This window comes from Aythya fuligula, chromosome 9 (genome assembly GCF_009819795.1).
Source record: "Aythya fuligula isolate bAytFul2 chromosome 9, bAytFul2.pri, whole genome shotgun sequence".
In the NCBI taxonomy this organism is placed as follows: domain Eukaryota; kingdom Metazoa; phylum Chordata; class Aves; order Anseriformes; family Anatidae; genus Aythya; species Aythya fuligula.
Window position 1 is genome coordinate 14558303 of NC_045567.1, and position 24161 is coordinate 14582463.

At 47.8% G+C, this 24161-nt stretch overlaps 1 protein-coding gene across 4 annotated transcripts in view; it reads left to right on the plus strand.

Annotated features, from left to right (window-relative positions):
* The window catches only part of FGF12 (fibroblast growth factor 12), a 210576-nt gene that overhangs the window by 125916 nt on the left and 60499 nt on the right, over positions 1 to 24161 (plus strand). For all 4 annotated transcript variants that reach the window (XM_032193223.1, XM_032193222.1, XM_032193221.1 and 1 more), the window contains 2 exons: positions 9881 to 9991; positions 16331 to 16434. In XM_032193223.1, coding sequence (XP_032049114.1) covers positions 9940 to 9991; positions 16331 to 16434 — 156 coding nt within the window. In that variant the 5' untranslated portion in view covers positions 9881 to 9939. The remainder of the gene's footprint in view (positions 1 to 9880; positions 9992 to 16330; positions 16435 to 24161) is intronic.

The following is a 24161-nucleotide window of genomic DNA, read 5'->3' on the forward strand; positions in this document are numbered from 1 at the left end:
TTCCAACATAAGCAGCAAAGCGCTGCCACAGAATTGCCCAGGATTTGTGACCTTAGGACGAGGTCTCACAGAGTCACACATGGCCCTGTAGGAGCCCCTTTCCCCCTCCATCCCCATTTGTAGGGTAAGAGGCGCTGCAAGTATGGAGTGGGCAGAGCTGCTCTTCTTTTCCTCCCTCCTTCAGCTCCAGGCAGCAAAGCCCAGCAGTGTGCAGACAGCAGCATCTCGGGCATCACCGTCTGAGCCTCCACACTTTGGGGACAACATAGCTGGGGTGACGCCTGTTTGCTAAATCTCATTTCAGCACAGGAGCATGGATTTTGCTCCTGCTGTTTCTTAGTGTGAGCTGCTCAGGAGCCAGCACCAGCAGACGCAGGCTGGGGAGAAGCTGCCTTAGGGAGAAGCTCAGGCATGGCTGCTGCTTCCTGGGGTCACGTCTGTGCCCCAGTGAAATGCACTCGCTGGCTGTGGGCTCACACGTAATGTTTATGCTATCCTGTTTCACTCTGGGTGAATATGCTGTAATTTTGGCTAATTACACAATATGTCAGGAGTAATTGCAGGGTTTTCCTCCAAATAAATAATATCTCTTGTGCTCTGCTGTCCATACTTAAGAGCTTGCCTTAGCCTTTAGTGGCCAAGGCATCAGCTGTGCTGGAAAATGACAGCTTAGGAGCTTTAGCTACAACTTCTGGTCCATTAAAATTCTATTTTTTTTTTTTTAATTCTTTACCTAAGAAAGCTCACCCTGCCTAACTCCTGGAACAGCCCTACATCTCTTCATGCTTTCGGTTCCTATCAGGCATTGGCTTTCTCCTCATCAGAGCTGGAGTCAATATAGGAGCAGATTGCACTTTAAAGGGAAAGGTTTTGAAAGTTTGACTGCTGTTGAAACGCACTGGATCAACAGCAACACAAACCATGTCCTGGGGGAGAGGAGAACAAACCCAGGAGCACAGCTGTATGAAGAATTGATTTTTTAGCTCTGTAGTCAAATATAAGATGTTTGTGGGGAGGAGGGGATTCAGATCCAATGCAATATTTCATTCTTCTTAAAATGAAACTTTGGCTTTCATCTCCAACTCTTAAAATCTTTTTTTTTTTCATCGCATTTCCAAAGAAAACATTGTCTCAAAAGAAGAAAAAATCAAAACGTTTCCCCTTTTCAGATCTTTCTTTCCCCATTAATGAGATGGAGTTTGTGTATAGCTTCAGCTGCTCTTACTCAAAGTTTTTGAACAATTAAAATATTCAGCTGAATAATTTCACCCACAGGCAGTCAGCAAATCTGTGCCAAAATAACTGGTGGCAGAGAGGCCGTCAGCCCTTTTTCTCTCGGCATCGCATTGCTTTCAGCTGTGGTGGCCTTTGGGGACATTTTTCGGGCCTTTAGTGCTGGGGTGGCTGTGCCATCCCTAGCTTGTGGGCTGGGACTGCTCAGAGGGGTAGCTCGTGTGTCCTGTACACTAGTTTGGCATTTGCCTTCTAGGAGAACTGATCCAAGACTTGGGACCTCTTTATCCTTGAGCCCTGGACCTGAGGTGGCTGTCACACGGGGTCAGGACCCAGGGTGTGAGTGAGCGGCAGGGTGGATGCCGCCTCCATCTGGTGCCTTCGGGCTCCTAGGAAGAGGTGGGCTGGGAGAGGTGTGCAGCAGCATCCCCGTGGCTGCACCCCTCGTTTCCAGTGCTTTCTGTGACTCCTTTTCTCTGCCCATTGCCTCGTGCTTGTGTTAATATCCCTGTAAAGCTGATTCCTGGGATATGGGAGGGCTTGCGTGCACACCAGTGTGGTGCAAACACAGCCTTTCCACCTCCTCTATGAGGGAGCAGTAGCCTTCCCTCGAGGCTTGAGGATCTATAGCAGTGAGCAGGCGTCGTGCAGGGCTTTGTACGTGTCTGCTCCTTGGTAGAGGGGTGTGGGCAGGCAGCTGTGCTCAGTGCCAGAGGGCTAATTACTATTCCTCCTTGCAGACATCAGCACAGGAAAGGAAATCACTTCCCTGGATGCTCTTTTTGCTTACAAGGTGCCATTCTGCTCTAGTGACTCACTGACAGTGACAAGAGGTGATTGCTTTGATGGGTGCTGTCATCAACGCGAGCCCATCATCCTTCTGAGGTAGGGAAATGTCATTTTCGGAAGCTTGTCCTTCAGCTGCAGAGGCCATCCCTGCCAGCACAGCCTGTTATTTTATGTCATGCATCCTGGAAACACCAGTTGGCTCTCCGTAGTTATTAGCCCTGGGTGGAGATTTACACTTCAGATGAGTAAATACACACGTGCCGTGCAGCCCTATTGTCCCCGAGTCATTTTCTTCTCAAAACAAATTCCCTGTAATTGGAGGGTGGCTCTAACCCTGTAATCACGGTGGACTGGAGCTAGGCACGGCCTTCGTTCTGCGTCACCAGGAAAGGATCAGCTGTCTGGTGCCCCCAGCATCACCGTCCACGGGAATAAATGTCTTAGCATCAGTCAGTCCCTGGTTACACCTCTCCATCCTCCTTGTGGGCTGGGTGAGGTGCCCTGTGTTAAGCCAAGTGGCTGTATCTAAACCAAAGAGGTTTGGGGCAGCTCTGCAAGGTGGGGCTGAATGCCTCGCTCTGCTGCAGAGCCTCCCGGTGCTGGGGCAGCCCCCTTGTTCTGCACTACACATGCGCTTTTTCCCCTGCCATGCCGGAGCTCAAGGTGCCAGGGGCTGCACTGCCCAGTCCCTCCAGGACCTGCTGGTGGTCAAGTTCATTCCTCTGCTCAGAATGTTTTGCTGTGATGTTTTGCTATGGGTGAACATTTTATAGGGCTGGGAAGCGCCCTCCTTGCCTCCTCCTGCTGCTTTTTCGTTCTTGGTGACTCCCATGGGAGCCAAAAACGCTCAGCGCTTTGCAGCATCGTGCCCTATTTGCAGAGAAAGGGTTTCCTTCGTCTGCACCTCAGTGACACGGCTGGAGTGTCCTCCAGGAGCCTCACATATGGCTCAGGAGGCTCCGACCTGCCTGGTGCACGGCTCGCTGCAGGTGCAGGCCCAGACACTGGTGCGCAGCACCTGCTAAACACTCCTGCTCCACCGTGGTCGCAGCTCGTGTCGCGAGGCACCCCTGCTCTGCAAGGGCAGCGGCTCCGGGCACAGCTGCCAGCACTTATCCCTCAGCTCCCCAGTTTGGGTGGGTTCAGTGAATCATCGTAGCGAGCCGAGCCATTAAACTTCTGCCGACAGCGATGCGTTTAATTGGAGAAAACCACTTACTTCATCCTAGCTCCCAGCACCCCAGAGAACCCAGCAGCTCCTGGGTGGGGAAAAAAAAAAAACAACACGTTTTTCTCCTGCAGCTTTTCATCTCCTTTTTCTCCCTGAGTTCTGTGCCGATGCCTGTCACCATAGTAATCTGCGTGGAGCTCGCTGATGCGTTTTCGTGCCGAGTTAGTACGAGCCTTCATTAACACCGTGCTTCTGAAGGGGGATTTCGGTGCCCTTCCCTGTCAGCGTGTGTTTGCAGCATTTGGCTTATTCGGTATTCTGGACGCCGTCCTTTTCAGGGGAGGGAAGCTGCAGTTCCCGTGGTGGCACTTGAAATGCGGAGTTAATCTAAGGAAATTAGAAGCAGTTTGCATCCCGACCCCAATGCTGGTTTCGGTGCGGGTTTGAGCGCAGGCAGTGAGTCATAAATCAGCCTCCCGTTACGACAGCCGCAGCCTGAACGGAGGAAAATGAGAATAATGGAATGTGTAAATTCCAGCCTAAAATGCTTAATTGCAATAAACAAATGTTTAAAATACACTTAGGTGAAATACACTCCTGAAATGCATCCCAGGTCCCCCGTTTACAGTCCCATCCTCAGCAAAACTGTTGCACAGGCGCAGGACAGTCAGCGGGATGCCCAGCCGGGGCTCAGGTGGGCACAGGAGGAGCTCTCCTTCGGCAGAGCGATGTCCTCTGCTGGGCAGCGAGTGCTGGCCAGCTTTGGGAGCCTGCTGCTGGAGCCTCAGCCAGCCTTGCTGTGCTGGGAGCAAGCGGGGCGTTGAGTCGGAGCCTGTCCTGCTGCAGAAAGAGAGCAAACAAATCGGTGAGTCTCGGAGTTACTCAGTAGGTGCCTTCCTTGTGTGTCATTGTAGGTTGCTGGCTGTCAAATGGCTGCTTGGTGTGAGCTAGAGGGCAGTGACAGCCGGTTGTGTGGAGAACAGTAACCCCAGAGGTTCAGAGTGTAAGCCATACCAGCACAGACGACTTCTGGCACTTGTGGGGTGAATTTAAAAGCAGTTCTGCACCAGCAGCCTCCAGCAGAGGCCTGCCTGCCAACCAGGGCATCGCTGCAAATTGCAGGAGTCCTCGGAGCCAGTGGCTCCAATCCCTGAGAGGTCACTAAGCCCTTCATCTTCTCAAGAGGTTATTAAACCCCTCGAAGATCCCTGCCATTAACTCCAAGCTGAGATTAAGGTGGCTCCTGTGAACGGGGTCTTGCTGAGTCCTGCCAGGTTTCCTAGCCCAAAGCCTCGGATATGCACAGCAGCAGTGAGAGGGGTTCTGGGAACTGCAAGAAACATGGCCGTGGCAGGCTGCCTCCCACAACGGAGTCTGGGCTGGAAATCAAAGCCGTGCCCTATTCCTTGGTCTTTCCAAGCTCAGGGACTACATTGGATTGAACCCCCCTGCAGCACATGATAGGGGAGATCTATCTTGTTTGTGTGTTTTCCGTTTTGCAGTTATGGGGGCGAGCTCTGTGTTCACCTTACATAGCAGAAATTAAAGAAGAGGTCATTAAAAAGAAGGTGATGGTTTTGATAAAAAGCTTTTCTCCCAGTGACTCTGCAGAGCTTGTACCCGCTTTCCTAGGGGACTCAGCAAATACCTTCGGCAGCGCCTGCATTTGGGGGTGAGGGATGTGACTTGGATAGCTGATTTCAATCCCCTGGCCTTTTACAAGGCACATGCCTGGAGAGCAAACAAGATTGGTGTGAGCACCCTGTTCTCCTCCTATCCCTTGGGAAGCCCCAGGAGATGCGAGTTGCCATACAATTCAGTGGCAGGAAGCACAGCAGCCCGTGCTGGATGGAGATGGCTTTAAGCCCCAGCAGCAGGACAGCTGAACTGCATAACGCCAGCCTCGCATTACCGTCTAAGTAGTGACAAGGAGATTAGCAATCAGATCATGACTTAGTTGCCCTCAGCTGTATCAAACGGGCCAGGAAGTTAAAAGCAAGGCATGCAGGGCTGGGGAGCTTGGCCTGGGGAAATAGGAACAAGAAAGATGCTGGTTAGGGGAGGTGCAATGAGTTGGTTAGTGGGGGGCTGGTTTAAGAAGGACGAGCAGCTGAGGGCTGTGTCTTTACCTAGCCTGACAGATGTTGCAGACCAGGAACAGAGTCATGGCTTTGCTCTTGCTCTCTGGTATTCTCCTTGGTCTGCTCTGTGGCTCTGCCCTCTGGGGATGTTTCTGGGGGGAAATCTCCCCCTGTGCCCTCAGGGAGTACCACGTTTGGGGGATCCGAGTGTGCTGCCTTGGTGTACAGAGTGGATCTGCTGCGTTTTCTCTGCCATGCCCTGGCCCTGAAAGGCTGTGTATGAATGGCCAGAACAGGGTCTTTAATGTGAGTGTTCTAAAGCTTAATGGTATGTCTTATAAAATAAGGACAAAAACATTCCTTTATCTATCCCCTGGGGATCCTAATAGCGTGGGGCTGCTCTGGGAGTACGTGCTGCATGGAAGTCTCTTGTGCTCAGTCTGTGCTTTGAGATCAAGGCAGTCATAACTTTTTCCTTAAACCCATTCTGAAATACTTGGCTGCGTCTTCGGGGAGCCACTAAGTTGCAGCTGAAGTCTTGTCCATGTTAGTTTAGTTCCATTTCTGTAGGGAAAGCTACAGCAGAACAGACGAATGTACGGAGGAGCCTGAGTGGGAGGAATGGGTTTAGCTCAAGTGTGTTATGCCATATTGCTCCTTTAAAAGCAAGATCTGAGTTCCCATTGCTACACGATGATGAGGTTAAAGAATAGATTAGAGTTTAATTCCTGGTGAATTCAGTGGGTTATAGAATGGAAGTGGTCAAGGAGAGGTTCGTGCTTGGCTGTGCTGCATTTTTTTTTCCTCCTTTTTATGGTTTGTTTCTGTCTCCTATTTATTACAGCCTGGGGCAATATCACCAGGGGGATTTCAGACAGTCTCAGGGTTGTCTTCTCCCGCAGTGTTTATTGAAGGACTGCTCTCTTATGGCTTTTGTTGCTAAAGGTGGAAAGCTCTCAGCCTATTTTATTGTCTTTCTGCCTTCTGCTGTGACTTACCAGGCTGTGCCACCATCCTGAAGTGACCAGGATACCTGCTGTTTGTGGTATTAAAAAAAAAAAAAGGTAGCATAGAAACCTCTATTGCTGTAGCATGAGGTGTAGCAATGCTGGAAGACTGATAAAATTGTCATTCTTTGCCGCTGGAAAGAAGTGATGCTAAAATATATGACAATATAGAGACACTCCTAAAAGCCACCTGCTGAATTTTGCCTCAGGGCTAGCAGGAAAAACCCTCCCTTGTGATTACTCACCCCTCTGCGAGTAATAACTGCAGTGAGCTTTGGGAGGAAGATGGGTGCATCCTTGTTCCTTGTTGAACACAAGCTTCACCTAAAATTTTGTCTGTAGGCCTCCCAGGCACGTTGCTTCCTGCACGAGTGACAAGTCCCAGTGCCCCACTTCATGCCCAGGCGTCAGGCAGGAGGTGCCTGGGGGTAAAGCAGCCACCAGCACAGCTGCTCCTGCTTGTGTTGGTCCCTTTGCAATCAATGGGGAAATACGGGCTGCTTCAGCACCCTGTAAAGCTGGGTCCCTGTGGGTTTGGGATGCAAAGGGATTCCTCTTCAGGTGTTGAGCCTGTGTTGTGGAGCAGCCTGTGCTAGGTGAGATGAATCCCTCATCGCCCAGACAGCTCCTTCACCCTCCTGGGCTGTGCTCTGCCTAGAGGAGAGGGCTCGGTGCTGGCTGCACACAGCTCTGTGCTGCTTTTATCTGTTCAGGAGGGAACCCAAAGGTGCAGCTGCTCGCCAGTGCTTCTCCTCACCTGTAGAAAGAGACCCAAGGAAACGCAGACACCAGAGGTGAGACCTGTGTGTCTGACAAGTGCTTTCTGACCAGTTGGTGTCTGGAAAAGGCTTTTGATTGCTGCTGCTGTAGGGCTTCAGGAACAGGGATGCTCCTGCAGAGAAGGCTCTGTGCAGCTCGGAGACGGGAACATTGCTGCTGTCAGACCGCAGTAGGGACAGGAGGAGCGTGGTGGTTTTGTACATGGCATAGAGCTCCCTTCCACTCCCCTTGAGCTTATGGTGAGCTTGGGAGTGAGCCTCAAACTTCAGCAAAACCAGGGCAGGAAAAAAAGTGCATGTGAGATCAGATTTCTCTTCCAACCCATCCCTTGGCAGGCATTGACTGAGAAAAGCCCAGGATTATGAAGAAGGTGGTTGTTGAAGCTTGAGTCAGACCTTGGCTGAGTGTTTGTCAGATCCGTGATGAAAGAGGGATGCTGGGGCTTCACCCCATGTCTTCCTGTGGTGACACTCAGCCTTCTGGTATGGTGCTGCTTTCATCTACAGCACAGATGCAGGGGGGCCCTACGGGACCTCGGGTGCTGTTTTGATAAGCTCCAAGATGATAGGAAGCTACTAACAATGAGATCTGCTTTGTATTTTACTCAGTAGGCTACTTAGTGTCAGTGAGAGAGGTTTTTAACTTCTTCCAAAATGATTTGCATGATCAAAGTACAGCTTGGGCCCTGAAAGAAAGAGGCCTTCTGTCCTGTATCTAAATTGTCTTCCCTACAAAGGAGGAAGGGTCAGGCCTGGTTTTTATCTCTGCTCTTATCCTTGAGGGGCTTCAAGACGAGGTCTTTCCCCTTCCCCAGTACACAGAGCTTCAGGCTGCAGGAGTGTCTTTAAATCCATCCTGCTGGGAGCTCTTCCATTTTGTGCAAAGTACTTGCACATTAAAATTTAACCAGCGAGTAAAAATGAGGCTGAGACTCATTCGGGGACTTAAACACAGGTCTCATACCAGAGAATGCCTGTTAGCACCCTTACTATTGTGGGATTAGATAAAGGGGGAAGAGGCCAGGCTCGAGGAGGGCAGTGCAGTTGGCTGTGCCTGAGGATGCAGCTTTGCATTTCCTTCCACTTTGACATCTTTGTAAGAAAAACGTTTAAATCAAGTTCCTACATCCAACAAAACAGATCTTTCATTTTGGAAAGAACAAAGCAAAGCAGATTTGGCGTATCTTGGCACGATTGACATCATCTCTTAGTAGATGGCCACTGTGTACTTATTGTCCTGGAGCTGGGATTTTTTCTGGGAAAAACCCTGTCTGCAGCCTACAACAGTTGGGCTGCGATGAAATCACTTGTTTAAGCCAGCAGAGAAACCAGCTGACACTGATTTATTTGGCAGCAAGCGTATGCTTCTGCAGATGGGAAATAGGACCTGATTCTCCTCGTGGTGGAGGGGTCGCTGGAGTTGAAACCCTTTGCACCTTTGGCCCATCCACATCTGCTGTCCCTGCCTGTGGTGGGGAATATGGGCAGTGGAGAGGTGCGGGATGGGGGCTCCATCCTCGCACGGAGGTGGGACAGCTTGGTGCAAAAGCTCTCGAGATGGGGGCTCCTAATGGGAGCACTTAGCTCACAGCATGAGCAGGGTTGCATAATGACCATGGGTTATTGAACAGCCTCACGAGAGGCAGGAAGGATGGGAGCCTGACTTTTGGTAAGCTACACTAGATATTTTTTTCCCCCTCTGTTGAGCCAGCAGTAAGGAGCTCCCATTTACTTGTGGTGGGTGGTCACAGAGCAGCAAACTCCCATCACAGGAGGAGAATCTCTGTCATCCAGCCAGTGTGCCTGCCCCTCTGCATGTAGCTGGCTAGTTTGCCTCATGGAAGCAATGTCTTTGACAAATTATAAGCCTCACATGGTAAAATTGAATTTATCCCGAATTTTTGGCCACTTAATTTGTGTGTTGATCAGTGGGACGGCAGGGAGACTGCAGAGCTCTGTCAGGTGAAGTTATCTCATAGCCAAATTGTTTCTGCTTTTCCCTCGTGTTTCCCTTTTCTTCCTCAGCATGGCTGTAAAATATTGCTGGGGTGGTAGGGGAGCTCCTACCCAATGGCTGCCTGCTGGTATATGGGGCTGGGAAAGGACCCTGCTGAAGACAAGGAGTGATTCTCACCCACCAGAGTGTATGGCACATGTTTTGGAAGGGAGGAACATACGGGATTTAAAACAGAGGCGTTTTCAGGTGCCCGTAAATGCTTCAGAGGTCGTTTTTGGAGGTGTCTTGCATCTGTTCCTTTTAGGAATTTTGTTCCCCGAATCCCACACAGTTGGACTCGCATAGCCTGATTCAGTGCTCAGTTGCTTTGGTTTTACACCACTGTAATACCAGCAGTTTAAATAGATCTTCATCGGCATAAGACTGGGACTAGATAATAGTGGATCAAATATAGAAACCAGGGTAGCTGGCTTTACAGGCAGGATAAGAAGCGAGCAAATTCTTTGCAACATTGCTAGCAAATTTTCTTCCAAATGAGTGGCATATCCAGAATACATAAAGTGTCTAAAGACTTTGAATTTGGCAGGTAACTTCCAGTGAAGCGGTGTTGCGTAAATCTGGTACTTTATGCTGCACCAACTATGCGTTGCATTTTACCTCCTCATCTGATCTCCATTTTATTTGCCTGTATGTCTATATGAATATTTTACAACCACTCTTGAAAGGAATCACAGAAAGCTGTCTGATCTGCCAAGCACTTTTTTTTTATTTACTCAGGGTTTAATGGGGACCACACAAATTGGGTCTCTTGCTTCTTGCTGCATGTTTGGTATATCTAATAGTAATTATTATTTTCTTTGCAGAACCCCAGCTGAAAGGAATTGTGACAAGGTTATTCAGCCAGCAGGAATACTTCCTGCAGATGCACCCAGATGGTACAATTGATGGGACCAAGGACGAAAACAGCGACTACAGTAAGAAAAATTAGCCTGTTTTGCAACCCAATTACAATCAAATGCATCACCTAGTGGGTCTTGCTTGTGAAGCTTCATTTTTGAAAAGATCAAATTAGGAAGGAGCCAGCTGTTTTCTGCACATTTTTTCCTATCTATACTTCCCCTTTAAATCTTGCCTGTATAATTTCATATGTTTCCTCTCCCATCTTGTTCCCTCCCGCCCCGATTCTGTAACTGCCATCTGGGTGGGGTGGAGAATAAAACCCATGATTTGAACTACTGCCAAAAGAGAAAGGAGATTATATTTATACACATGCCACGTGGGCAAAGGATACGGGGAATTCTCTTTCCAAGGAGAAGAAGAGATGATTGTTTTCACTATTTTATCCTGAAAAATTCAGCAAGCATCAGGAATTTCCAGGCTGGAGAAAACCAGCTGTTCACCCAAATTCTGTGCTTTGAGGCTACTTTTAAGGCTGAGGGTATTGAATGACCTTTCCAAATGAGGTCTTCTTCTAAAACCCTATTCAAAGGGATTAGATTCATGTTGTCCATCAAAGATTACCAAAGTGCAGCAGAGCCACATAGGTTTAAATGTGATGCTCATGTGCAGGAGCCATATTGTTTTAAATAAACACAAACGAATGTCCATTTGGAAAATACATAGCTTTCTCAATACCAAAACTCACTGAAAAGCTACAAAAAACAAAAAAGCAAGGTGTTTCCTACAGCATCTCTTCATTTTACAGGTGTCAGATTGCTGCTTTTAAAGGCACCAATACTCAGATCTTTGGTGCCACAAATTACATCAACAGATTAGGACTCAAGTCTTGATTTGGTTTATCCTATGTTGGTCTGAAGCTCTCTGTGCCACTGGTGAAGATACAGAACATCTTGCCTGCTCACCGTGGAGGGTGTCTTCCCAGTTGTTAGTAGGGATGAAGAAAAGTTGATGTATGTGGTAGAATTGATGGAGGCAAGCTTCATGTACTTTGTGGAAGGAAGAACCTACTTAATTTGGGGACAAATCATGCTGTTCTGTTTTATGGAAGCTCCTAGGTAGATTGAAGGCATTGCTCCTTCAGGAGGGCAGGCTCTGGGCTGCAGGTGAGGGCTGTCTGCAGTGATGCATCCCATGTAGCGAGGTGTTGACATTGTCCTGTGAAGGTGCCCTGGGACAGGGGTGTAAGGTAGATGCAGCCCCATGTCTGTGGGGCTTGCCCCAGCCCCAAGGAGCTGGTGGGGTGCCATGGTGGGGACAATGCGTGGTTGCATGGTGAGGACAGCGGCTGCAGCCTGCTCAGGGCCGGGGACTACATGCAGAGGAGCTCTGAGAAAGCAGTGACTGAAACGGTGAGGGGCTGGCAAAGCCCTCGTGAAATGACCCAAAAGACTGTGTTCAGCAGGAACCTGGCCTGAAGTGTGCTGTGTCCAGTCTTAGTCCCACGGTTTACATGCTGGTGCTTAACAAACAAAAGGCCACAAATTGCAATCACAACTCTTAACTCCTGTTGGAGCAGGAGAACCTGCAGCCAGCTCCACATTCCCCCTACACGCACACCTCTGTGAAGGACTGAGCGGGCTTCTTCCTCCAAGAAGTCTGGCCTTGTGCTCTTGTCAGGCAGGCACCGACACGTGATGAGCTCGGTGGGCTTTAGCGGGTGAGTAATGACCCAGTGCTGGGTGGTATTAGCTGCTTTTTAAAAGGAAGAAGACATAGGATGTTCTCAATCTGCAGACAATCCCATTGGAGGCCTATTTGTCAACGACATGCGAAGAGCTGCTGGAGATGACAGGGATTCATTACCCTCATCTATCGTTGAGGACCGAACAACAAAGTAATGGGCTTAAATGGAAGCAGAGATGAATTTAGGTAAACAGCAGAGGAAAATAAAATGTAAGGACAGTTCTGTAATATTTCAGGCTGGCAGGGGAGCCAAGGGAAGCTGCTTCTGGCTGCACCTCGGTGGGTGCAGGAGGAACCTCTGGAGTCTGAGATTGGCACCAAATCACCCAAACGGCTCTTATTTATGTCAAATGTCAGAGATCAGGTCGGTGAGGTGCTGAGAACTTGGGAGCTGCTTCCCCCCTGTCTCCTTAATTGGAAATAGATGGGCTGAAGGGCACTTCTAGAGCATAAATCCTCCTGGTGAGGTGGCAGCCCTGCCTTGGCAGCTTGGTGGGACAGGAGGCATCTAGCTGAAACGTGCCAAGCCAGTCACTCAAAGTCATGGGCTATGCTGGCGAGTTTGGTGCGTATACAGGGGACTGAAGTCTTTGAGAGAAGATAGAGGACAAATGTTTCCCCATCCCCTGACCTTAGGGAATATCAGAAGAGAAAAAAAATCCAACCTGATTATATTTGGCTCCTGAAAATGAAATTAAGAATGTGCTTTATTCAGTTTTATTTAACTTCTGATCGCTCACTCTCCTTTATAAATCTTCAGTTTAAGTCAATGTTTTATATTATATGAAGCTTCCTGTTACAGCTTCAAAACAAAATCACATTTTTCACTTTGGAAAGACCAAAAAGGCATGCTATTTTTTTTTTCTTCCTTTCCATTCCTCTACACTTTCAATTTCTGACCAGAGAAAAAAAAAGAAGTCAAAGCATACTCATCTAAGTAAACAGCTGCAGATTTCACTGATATTTTTTGTTTTAAAATATTTATCCAGAGGATCCCTGGCCAGCCATTCACAAGTCTGTGCAGTGTTTCTGTGGAAGTGCAAAACTCACCAAAAAGTGGGTATTTCCCTGTCCATGGAGAGGGGTGGGTTAATTTACATCCAGAGTCAGAAGGACACTCTTGATGTCTACAACAGGGTCCTTGCCACCCTGCATGGCTATCCATGTGTTCTTCCCTCAGGAGGGAACACAGGTACGTGCCTGGTGAGCACTGTTCCATGCATCAGCTCTGCATGCTGAATCCACCCCCTGACTATTCAAACTAGCATTATGAAAGGAATCAGTCTTTGTGGAATGCATTAAGTTGGTTTACTCTGGCAAAATAAACATTTAAAGTGAGACGTGACATGTCCCTTAGATACATCTGATGAAATTAAAAGTTCTAATAAAAACCCAATTATTGATATAAGAGGGACTGCTAATATTTAAGCAATTTCAAAATGAATTATCTTTCTGGTGCCCATTCTGTGTGTGTTCTTGAGAAGCTGATGACATTTATTTTCCACTTCTTCTCTCTTAAAGAAAAGAGGGGGGGGACAGGAGCCAAGTTCTAATGGCATTTGAATGGGCATCCAGCCAGCTTCCCGCGAAACAGCTCTTGGGACATCTGTTCCTTCTACCATGTGGCTCAAGGCACGCCATCTTAATATAAGCATGAAGACAGCTTCTCTTCCTACTAGTTTTGGGATATATGAAGAATTTTCTTTTAATCCAAGCAGTTTCGGGGGAGTAAAAGGCCATTGTTGGGTATAAATTAGTTTAGCTCCTCTGACTGATTTATATCACCTGAGCACATGGACCACATCTTCTGTATGGCAGTTCTTGCCCTAGTCTTCCAGTTCTGTAATAAGTTAGCTCGGATCCCTAGCCAAGTAAGCTTTCAGAGTTTAGAAATGTGATGCATCTGATAAATGGCCATAACATAACGATGAACAACATAATTCGTGGCTACAGGGTTTAGAAATGGAGTATGGTAAAAGTAGTATCATCAGTGAGCAGGAGGAGGTGTAAGTCTAGGAACGGGTGGAGATGGGAAAATGTAATGAAGGCAAATTGGCAAACATCAAACATCGTAATTCTTCTGTCTTCTACATGAGAAATGTAGGAGCATGTCTGCCTTGTGCGGTTATATATGGCATAGAAAATCTACTATTTGCAACAGAAAGATTTAAAAGCATTAGATAATTTTCTTTTCTTTTTTTTTTTTTTTTTAACATCACGCCCTGTGTACAGTCCTACCTTACCACAGCTAGTCCTCTTCCCCATCCCTAATTCTGGTATTTCAGGATTAGCAGAATTTTCAAAGCTTATAAGCTTTGAAATCTGCTCCAAAACAAGATGAAATATCCATTTAAAAGCATGACAACAGAGGCTTTAACTTATTCAAAGATATTTCCCATTTGGAGTGCAGAAACAGTTCTGAGAGTTTGCAAAATTTTGATTGACCCCCAAATGCTTTTAATAGAAGAAAACATTTGCTTCCTAAAACAACTTTGGCTGCCAGTTACCTATGTCAGATGCGTGCCCTTCTGTTTGCCTGCCTACCCACTCGCTCCCCTGCTCTGCAGCATGTTGCAGAGATGCTCTGCCATGCCTAAAAGCCATGACTGGTGCTGCTGCTGCCATGGTCTGCAGGAGGCTCCAAGGGAGCTTGGGAACCAGCAGTGGTCCTGCTCCTGTAATGCAGAGCACGACAGGGTTGTTGCTGTGCTCCCTTGGCATGCAAAAAAAGAGAGGTTTGGAGAGGTGGGTGCTTCCGAGTGGAACTTCCCACCCCCTAGTTCTGGGCATTATCACCCCGCTGCCTAATGAATGCGTTGAGGGGTCTGTCACAAGTTTTCTGTGCAAGACAAATTGGCTGTAGAGAATGAATGATGATGCCCATTCTGTTTCATTATTTGCAGTAATATGCTCCATTTTTCAGTGGGGGGTGGGGGTGCAATGAGGGAAGGGGAATTACTTATAAATAGACTTGTTAATTACAGAGGGTTTTAGACCTTCATGGTAGTGAGAGCTGATAGAAATATAAGCCTGCCTTGTTTAGGGAGCTGCTCAACAGCAGAACTGTGCTGTAACACAGCTCTGTAAAGTCAGGTAGCAACGCTGGGGAGCGTTTATCTCCTCCTGGGACAGGGTCAGAGCGTTGCCATCCTTGACTCCAGCAGTTCACAGACCAGTACCCACACAGGACTTTGCCATATACTGCTGAAGTCCTCTCCCCTCCCATGAAATCACAGAAATGTAGGCACTGGGTTTTGTGAGACTTCAGCACACACTGATGTTGCATTGAATGTGGTGCTTAAAGGCAGGGTGTCTGGGGGTAGGGCTCGTTTCACCAGACTTGGTGTGCCTCCCTTCCAGGGAGCTGCCCGAGGGGAGTCTTCTAGCCTTCCTCAAGGAAGGATAGAAAAGAAGGAGTGTTCAACTGAAACCAGAACTCATGAATCCCTTTTTGGAGATAACCCTAAAACCAGCTTAGCCAGAGCACCTGACAGATATTTCAAGCAACACTGCTTTCTGTTCCTTATGTGTTGTTTTTTTCAGGTTTTTCTTCTGAAAAGGTATCCGTCTGTAACCTGTAAGCAAATCCACCGTTTCATGGTAATCAGGTTCCCATTACACTACCCACACCCTTTGAGTTCTTTTTCCTTATAAATCGTGCAGTTCCTCAGACGTTGATGAAGCTCTTGTAGCCTGTGCCACTGGCTGCAAGGAGCCAAGCACAATATCCCGAGCTCCTGGGACAGCATCCAGTGACCTCTCCACAAGCTGAAGCACCAAGGCTCCTGCCACATCTGGATGCTTTTGTCCTACAGTTCTCAGTGGAAACAAAGCCATGCTAATGTCTGATTGTGTAGGCTATTGACACTGTCGGTCCTTTCCCCATGAAGCTCGTTGTGTTAGAAATGCACCAAAGCCTGACCGAACATTAATGTGTTTGCTCACAGGAAAGGTCTCTCACTGAGACACGGGGTCTGTTTGGAATCCAGCAACGAGCTAAATAATTGAGAGGAAGTGGCTGCAATGCTTTAATCAATAAGATTGCAGTAAAATTGAGTATTGAAAGGTCTTGTCTTCTTCTGTCCTGCCTAGTGCTGCTTCTGAATGAGGAGCAGAGCTCAGGACCAGGGCGGTATCTCTTCCTGAGAGCCTTTAGTCCTTTGATAGCAGGGATCGCAGGGGTAGGCACACAGATGAGTTACGGTGCCTCATTCTGGCCATGGTCCCTGCCTATATACTCTTTTATTTTATGGTAAATCCAAGAAAGTGTGGCTAGGCTTAAATCTGTGTCAGGATAAACTAAACTAAGTTGTGTTGATCATTTGTCACGGGCAAAGACATGCACGCCTGCATTACCACAGCTCAGCTGGCCCACAGAAAGCTGTTAAGATACGCTAGCCTGAGCACGTGTACGAGCCCTTGGCATTGCAAAGGCAGTGATCAGACATCCTGATGGGTATATTTAGGCTTCTGGGAGGCAAGCAAGCTCAGTACTTTTTAAAATCTGCTTTCAACATTGACCCTGTGGCTGCAGGTCTTTCCTGTAGCTGGAAGCAAGCTGTTTGTTTCCAGTTCGATACGGTTTGTACGGGCTGGCCGTGGGGCAAGAAGCAGCGGCAGCCCCGCGGGGTGATGTCTGCCTAACCTTTGCTTTTCTTTTCCTTCCGCAGCCCTTTTCAATCTAATTCCTGTGGGTCTTCGTGTGGTGGCAATCCAAGGGGTGAAGGCAGGTCTGTACGTTGCCATGAACGCTGAGGGATATCTCTACAGCTCAGTGAGTACCTGGCACCTTTGGGCTCCTGGGATGGTTTGGTTTTGTAGGGGGAGGGAGGAGACCCTGCTGGGACTTGGAGACAGCTTTTGTGAAAATGGTCACGTATCGGAAAACCTTTAAAAGCAGGAGTGGTGGGAGCTGCTGCAAAGCCATGCAATATTCACTTTCAAGTGTCTCCATGGAGTTCCGTGGTAATATTTCCTGACCTGTGAAGATATACTTTGTGCTCCTTTGCGGAGTTACCTAATGTAGGTCACGTTGTAGAGGAGGCTATACAGCTTGCTGGTTATATTCTGGTTTCCCATTTGTGAAATGGGACGGAGTGATTGCAATTGCTTCTGAATTGCACCCGGAAAACTGTTGGGGGTGGTGCCCCAATGGGTCATACTCTGCTTTTGACTGCAGTGTAAATGCACAGCAATACACTGACTTCATTAAAATGGTTCTGGACTATTCTGTTGGCAGAGTGCTTCAGCAGAGCAGAATTACCCTGTATTTGTGTGGTCTTTTTAATGCACATAAAAGATAAGTGAGGCATTTTTTACTGACTAATTCCCCTATAACTTTCTTAGATGGCATGAAAGGGCATGAGGTTATTCATAAGATTCTCATTTGAAGTAAGTAATTGATTTTCACAGTGAATAATTGATTCAGTGATTTATTAAATATGGCAGCCCTTTGCCAGAATTTTTATGCTTCAAATAACTTTGCTCTAGTTCTACATAGTAAGAAGTGATAGTTAATAATACTCTGCTCATTTCTGTGGTTATGATATCTTTAAAGCATATAGGCAAGATTTTAATCTCATCTCCATTTGTGTAAATTTACAGTACAATGATTCTGCTCTTGTCTCGGCATTTGCTGCGCTTTAAAAGCGTACGTGAGATCGGAGATAGGACCACCAAAAGGGTGACTGTGTAGCGTGGGGCAGAGGTGTCCATTTCCCTAACTTGTCTGCTGTGTGCCTTCCTATATACCTCTGGACCCAAGGAGATGCTGTACCATGTACTCAGCCAAAGCTGATGCTTGTGCTAGCTCCTACAGTAAGAGGAGGCTGCTGGCTCACAGTACAAGCAGTGTTGGGTTGTCTTTTGTCATTACAATTGCAGTAAGCGCAACATACTGTCACAGTTGCTGTTGTCACTGTCACATAAGATGTAGCTTGAAAAAGGCACACCACTTCATAGCTTGTAGAGCAGCAAAATGGTACCACCAAAACGTGTTACCACAGGATATGCATAAGCACACCAGGATAGATCCACTGCTCTAGCTTTGATTTATGTCTCTGATAGCTGTCAATTAATTTTGCTTTAGGTTTCCTTGTGGGTATTCTGTGCAGCAAGCTCTTGGTGGCTGTATTTTGGGGTACTTCTCCTGCAAGGTCACTGACAAGGGATCAAAATCTTTGCTACCATCATGATCCAAGTAGCTTGAGATAAAAAAGGCTGAGTTGCACCTGTGTTTCCTGACCCATATCATTCATCTGCATTCCTGGTCAGTTTTAAACCTTTCACATGGCTGGGATTTCCCCCTTTCCCATGAGAGGTAACAAAGCTCGCTCTCCCCAGCAGCTCAGGGTAGAAAATGGCAAGTCAACGTGTTAGTATGCCTGGCGAGGTAGGTCTCAAAACTGGCTGCTTGTCAAAAAGAGACGGAGAGATCAATCTGGATCTCTGTGGATGCCAGACGCTTCCTGTTCTTTCATAGCCCAGTAAACATAAATGACTGCCTCTAAATAAATTACATTGGTTTACTAACAATGAAAATCTCCTTTTTTTGTAAAGCTATCAAGTGCTAAAGGTAGGTAGATCGAGGTAATACCAAGTGTGGTGTGGTGCTGCATTATCAGGCGGGCTTCCCACTAGACACAGTGTCACAGGGGTCAGGACTGAAGTTTTGCCCTGTACCTGTGCAGTGCTGGGAACAGAGGGGTCCTGGCCCAGAGCTGGGGCTCCTCGTGCCCCCAGTGCCCCTTACCTAGGAAAGCAGCGTGTGGCATTAGAGCCACAGCCAGCTGGGGTGGGTCTTTGTGGAGCATTTTCTGAACAAATATTGCAAAGGAGAGAAGAGTGTGGGGCTCAGGCAAAAGAAGAAATGGAGAGTTGGAAGCATGATGTTTGACATCTGAGACAATGCGGAGGAAAAGCTAGCTAGCACACTGCTAGCAGGTAGTGAGGCAATGAAGAGGGTAGGAGGGACATACCAAGAGATTTTGTTAGCGGGAGGACCACATATCCAGGGAAGATATCTGCTATTTATATGAATTGTCCTAAAAGGCATCAAATCATACGTGTATTGAAATGAAGGTGGTTTAATGGAGCCTGCTTATTCCCAGCAAATGTGCCTGACTTAGATGGAAGAGATAATAAGGGATGTACCAAGATTGCTAGTGTGGTTACTGAAGTGGACCTCGTTGCATGCTATGGCTTGATGGCATTCAGCTCTGTCTGAACTAATAAGAGAGTAAAGCTGTTAATTTCATAAACATGATTTCAGGCTTCTGTTTGTAGTAGATGGATGCTACTGGCCCATCTCTGCTCCAGGGGGATGGAGCTTCCTGTGCTGGTTTTTCTTCTTGTTTTGACCGGTGGCTCTGTCTCTGTCTTACAACAGGAAATTGATAAATTCACTCTGCTTTGGAGCAGACCCCAAGGCGAGAAAGAAGAAAACTTGTGGATAAAGCCTGTTAGGTACAGGGAGCACAGGTCAAATCCCTCATAGCACCAAAGATGAGATTAGACCAGGGTCCTATAAAACAACTGGATGTGTCTCAGAAGGTCTCAGCCTATCCAAGCAGTCTCTTTTGGATGCTGCAGCTTTCCTTGTGGAGCCGGAATCCCACTCCAAGCAAACATTTGGCCTGGCTGTGTCAGTCTCGAAGGCTGTGCCGGGGAATTGCTTTGACAGGACTGGACAGCCTGCTCCTCTCTGGGGCAAGCAGGCCCCCAGCCATGCTGCCTGGACCTGACTGCTGCTCACCCCGAAGGAGAAGGGGAACATTGTCCCCGTTCCCTTGCTTAGCAGACCCTGAACTACAGCTTTGCTCTGTCTCGGGCCATTTTCCTTTGCTGTTGTGCTTGTACCTGCTTTGTCGCCAGCCTCTTCTGAGGGATTTTTTGAAAAATGGGTCAATATTCCCCATAGCTACTGTTCACTCGCGCAGATCCACTGATAAATGAACTTTTTCTGCTGCTTGGCTGCCTCGCCTGCTGTCTGTCCCAGACTAGCCCAGCTAGGACTTGCTGTAACACCCTCAAGCCTGGGACTGCTTTCAGATAAAATGCAGCTGTCCAGGGAAATGGTTCTTTTTTTATTTTTTTTCCTCCTTTTGAGCCCAGATTGTCTGTGTCTGTAGCTGAACACACCATCGCTGTAGGGTTTGGTTTTTTTGGTGGTGTTTAATCTGCGTGTGCCAGCTGAGACCTTGGCTGACATCCTCTGCCCTGGATCAAACCAGAAGCTATTATCAGCCTGGTCTTGGAGATGGTTTGTGCCAGCTCCTTCTGAGTTTGGGCCAATGTGCTCTTGAACGAATGCATTTAGAATAAGCAGCCCTTGGAAAAAGCCTTCCCAGTGCCAATCAGCACAAAAGCAGAGCTGAGTGGGGTCTTGAAAGCCAGACTCAGCGAAAAAGCTCATTGCAGAAACATGCAGTACCCTCCTAGCCCAATGTGCTTGGCCACATCGATACCTTTAACAGCAAGTTTCTTCATTTATTTTGTGCCGTTAGAAATGGGCAGGGACGGTGTGGGGTTGGTTTGTTGCCTGAAGCCAACCCTAGATCCCCAGGCAGCTTTACAGGCCGAAATGCATTAGATGCCAAAGTTTGTTTGCTTGGGAAGCAGCTGTTTATGACTTCTGTGGGTTGTTTACTTACACTCGAGACCTGAGGTTTTTTCCAGACTAGCTTGCTTCTGACTCTGAGGTCTGCTGGGGAATTAGGTGCTGAGTAGGCAAGAAAACCATGTCTGGGTCTGAGGCACCTGGCTTTGCAGACAGCGGGATGCAAAAACACCGTCCTCACTGCAAGCTTGCAGAGTCATTGGTGATTTCCCATGGAGGTTAGTTGTGGTATGGGGTGGCTGTAAATTCCCTGATGGTGCACAAAGGTTTTTATCAGTGCCTGCTTTCAGGAGCTAAGCAGCTCTCTTGAGGATCCCCTGTTAGCATTTGACACCAAAGCAGCAGCATACAGAATGAATGAAGGGCAGGGCGTTACGTGTACTGCCTCAGCTCTTGGGAAGCCGAGACCAAAGGCTGGTTGTTGCAGAGGATAGGGAAACACAGAATAAAGAGGTACGTCCTGCTCCAGTGACTTTACAGTCTGATCGTAACAGGAGCCACAGAACATGCTCTCCTGTCTACCTGTCTGGAGTTAATATCTTCCCTACCAAATTAATTCCTGCTTTGGTGTAACCTTTCTCCATGGAGTCGAAGCCGTCCCTTTGCTCCTGGCTCTCAGCTTTCCAGCTCGGCTCTCCATCACCCCTGTTGCATCTCACAGGAGTTTAGGGAAAGGATCTCATGAAAAATATTTTGTCTGAGGCACAAGCCTAGTTCTCCTGGAGCAGATGCTCATCATGGGCTTGTAGAGCCTCCCCAGACCCACCCAATCACTCCAAGTACGCCCAAATTGCAGCTCTCTGTACAGTATGTATAATTCAGTGGCGCTGCAGCTGGGATGGGATTTGCCCCAAGTGCCTAACGCTTCTCTTCTAAAATGTATTGCTTGCACATATTCCTTGTTGTTTAACTCTGAGTTCTAATTATTTTTGAAACGGCAAATCGTGATACATAATTTATTGGAAAGGCTGAGAAAACCTTAGCAGAGATATGGAATACAGAGGGAAAAAAATGGGTCGCTTACAAGAGCTCAGTATGGTTTTACAGTATAAACCTGCGAGTTTGAAATGCTGAAATTAGAGCTTGAATCACTTCAAAGATTCCTGCTAATAAGGGAATGATTATGCACAATAAAAAAAAAATCTAAACAGCACTGAAAAAAAAACAAGTCATGTTAAGAGCTCAGTGTGTCTTTTCATTTTCCCTTTCTCTGCTTTTTTATTCTGCTCTATCATTTTGCATAATAAACATGTCTTGCATAATAATAAACAAGCATCTGGGGAAGTATGTATATTAACTGTATTTTTTAATCTGCTTGTGATGCTGTAACTATTTCACTACAACTCCTCTAGGGTTGCTGCACTCTTATTTACATTGTTTCAAGGTCAGGGGCTGGAATCAAAAACGCTGCATTCTCTCCCCTAATAGGCTTGGGTTGTTAAACTGCTTCTACCGATGCCATTTCTTTAATTCCTGGTTGACCTCCAGTCCTGCTTAGCTGATGGAGTCAGAAGTGCAGGTATGGCAGGCAGGTATCCTGCCTATCTCCTTTGTGCAGACTTTGTGAGCGAGCAGGCTTGCTGGGGGGATTCCCTGGTTTCCATGCCTCATTAGGGAGCCAGGTCAGCAGAGACAGAGAAACGTCTCCAAAGGCAAAGCACAGCGAGAGCCCAATTTAATGTACTTTTAATTTCCCTCCAGAGCATCCACTCTTCTTCACTGGTGGTTTAAGGGGGCTCGCTGAATGGAGGCATTAACTGGGAAAGCTCCTCCTGTCCCCAGGCTTCATTATAAGAATGGAGGGAGCGAAATGGAGTCATGGGGCAAGCTGTTGTGCTGAGGAGAGCCAGCCCCTGGGAGCAGATTCCTGCCTTGCATTGACTGTTCCTAAAATACAGCTGATAAGTGCCCTGGCACACCACCCTGGTAGCTTGGAGACTTATAAACACAGCTATCAATAGCAAAGTGGTCACTTTTCCCCCTTTAGGTGCTTCCATCCTCATTGTCTGGCTGCCCTCCTCTCCCCGAAGCTCTCCTTGGGCCCTGGCAGTACGAGTTCCCTGCCCCCTGTGTGAGTGGTGGGCGCAGGGGTTGTTTAGGATGTTACAAGAGCAAGCGTGGCAGAGTGATTGACATGTGCCAGAATCGGGCCTGACCTCACTTGGCAGGACCTCCTGGGCTGCTCGTCAGACCCAGAGGGCCGGCAGGAGCGCTGGGGTGCTGTGATGCTGTGGCTCTGTGGGCACATTTCCCACTTGGTGCCTTCCTGAGGGACCTGCGACCCCAGGACATCCCTAGCACAGCACCACGGCGAGGCTTCCAGCGGGACGGTGCTGCTCTGCTCCTTGTCAGCATCACAGGTGGATTGGGTCAGCCCTTGTGTCTGTTCAAGCCTGAGGCTGTTGGGAGACCAAAATCGGTAACAGCAGGACATTATGTTTTTTGCTAGCTTATGTAAGAACAGTGCAAATTATAAAGAATGAGCGTGCTCCAATAACAAGTGCCTTCCCTAAGCCTGGGTTGTGCAGGATATTTAGAAATGTGTCATGCTCCATGTAATGCCATCCAGAGGAGAGTGAATGGGGCATTGCCCCTTGTAAGCAGTGGTCTGTCAGTATTGGGACGCATTAAGAGCTTTTGCTGAAATTTCATTTTGGAAGAAAATCGGGGAAAAACACTCCAGTGGTGCTGACTCATCTCATTTTGACACTTCCCCAAAGAAATGTTACAGATTCCCATTTTGAAAGAACTTCAGAGTGTTTTATATTGCTTTACCGTTCCTAATAAAATCAGAACAAAATGTTGAGATTTTGGTGGAGCATTTTGATCCCACATGACTTCCTGCAAGCGTGAAAGGGGGAGGAGGGTAAAGTGCTGGTGAAGGGGATTGCTCCAAACTGTAAGGGAGGCAAGATGAGGAATCTCAGAGAGAAATCACACTCATGGCTACCATCTTCTGCACAACCTTCTTGCTGCTGATTTCCTTGAGTCCAAGCTTTAAGCTTTGATCAGTAGGCAGGCAAGTCTTTGGAACAGGTCCCCAGCAGCGGTAGGATTGCACGCAGCCTGCCCATTTTTCTCCCGTGCATGGTGTGCAATCAATTAACCACTGCAGGGGAAACAACGAGGTTGAAGCAGAACAGAACGGTCGATGCAATCCAATCTTCCAGTCGGATTTTGGAAGGGAATTCTAGAAAACGTCTGGATGGAGAGTAGGGTGGCGTGCAGGGAAGCCCTAGTTAGCAGAGGGGACGTGAGCAGAGCAGACTGGAGCAGCTCCTCCAGCTGCAGTGTGCAGGGGATAATGCTGCCACGGATGGGGACCGCTGGTGGCGGGGACGTCCACGTTGCTCTTGCAGATAACTGAGTCCTATAAAGATGAACCTGGGTAACTGGGGTTTTTGAGTTGTGTTTTGAGAAAGGATATTTCTCTCTGGATGGGCCGGGTAATGTTTTTCTCTGTAGGCAGACAGCATTTATTAGAAATCACGGGCCCAGGCTGCGGCTGGTGTTCCACCTTGCTGTGGAGTTGGTGTGGCAGAACGTCTCCAAGGGTTGCTCGGGGTTATGCTGTATTTGCTTCTTGTGTTGTATTTTCAGTATCCACTCATGAGAGATGCTTTTATGTGCCTGTGGCACAGGCACTAGCCTACAAGAAACTAAGCTGAGAACTGCCAGACTCATTACATTCAGACCAACCCACCCTGTCAAGAGCGAGGGGTCCACAAAACCAACAGCTGTCTGCTTTACGATGCGTCAAAATGCAACGGTGTCAGGCCTGGTAAATGGAGCTGGCAGGTCACGGGAAGAGCTGCCTGGCTTTCTGTCTCCTCGTGGGCAGCCCTGAAGCTGCAGGGGCTGAGCTGGGCAGGTAAGTGCTCAGG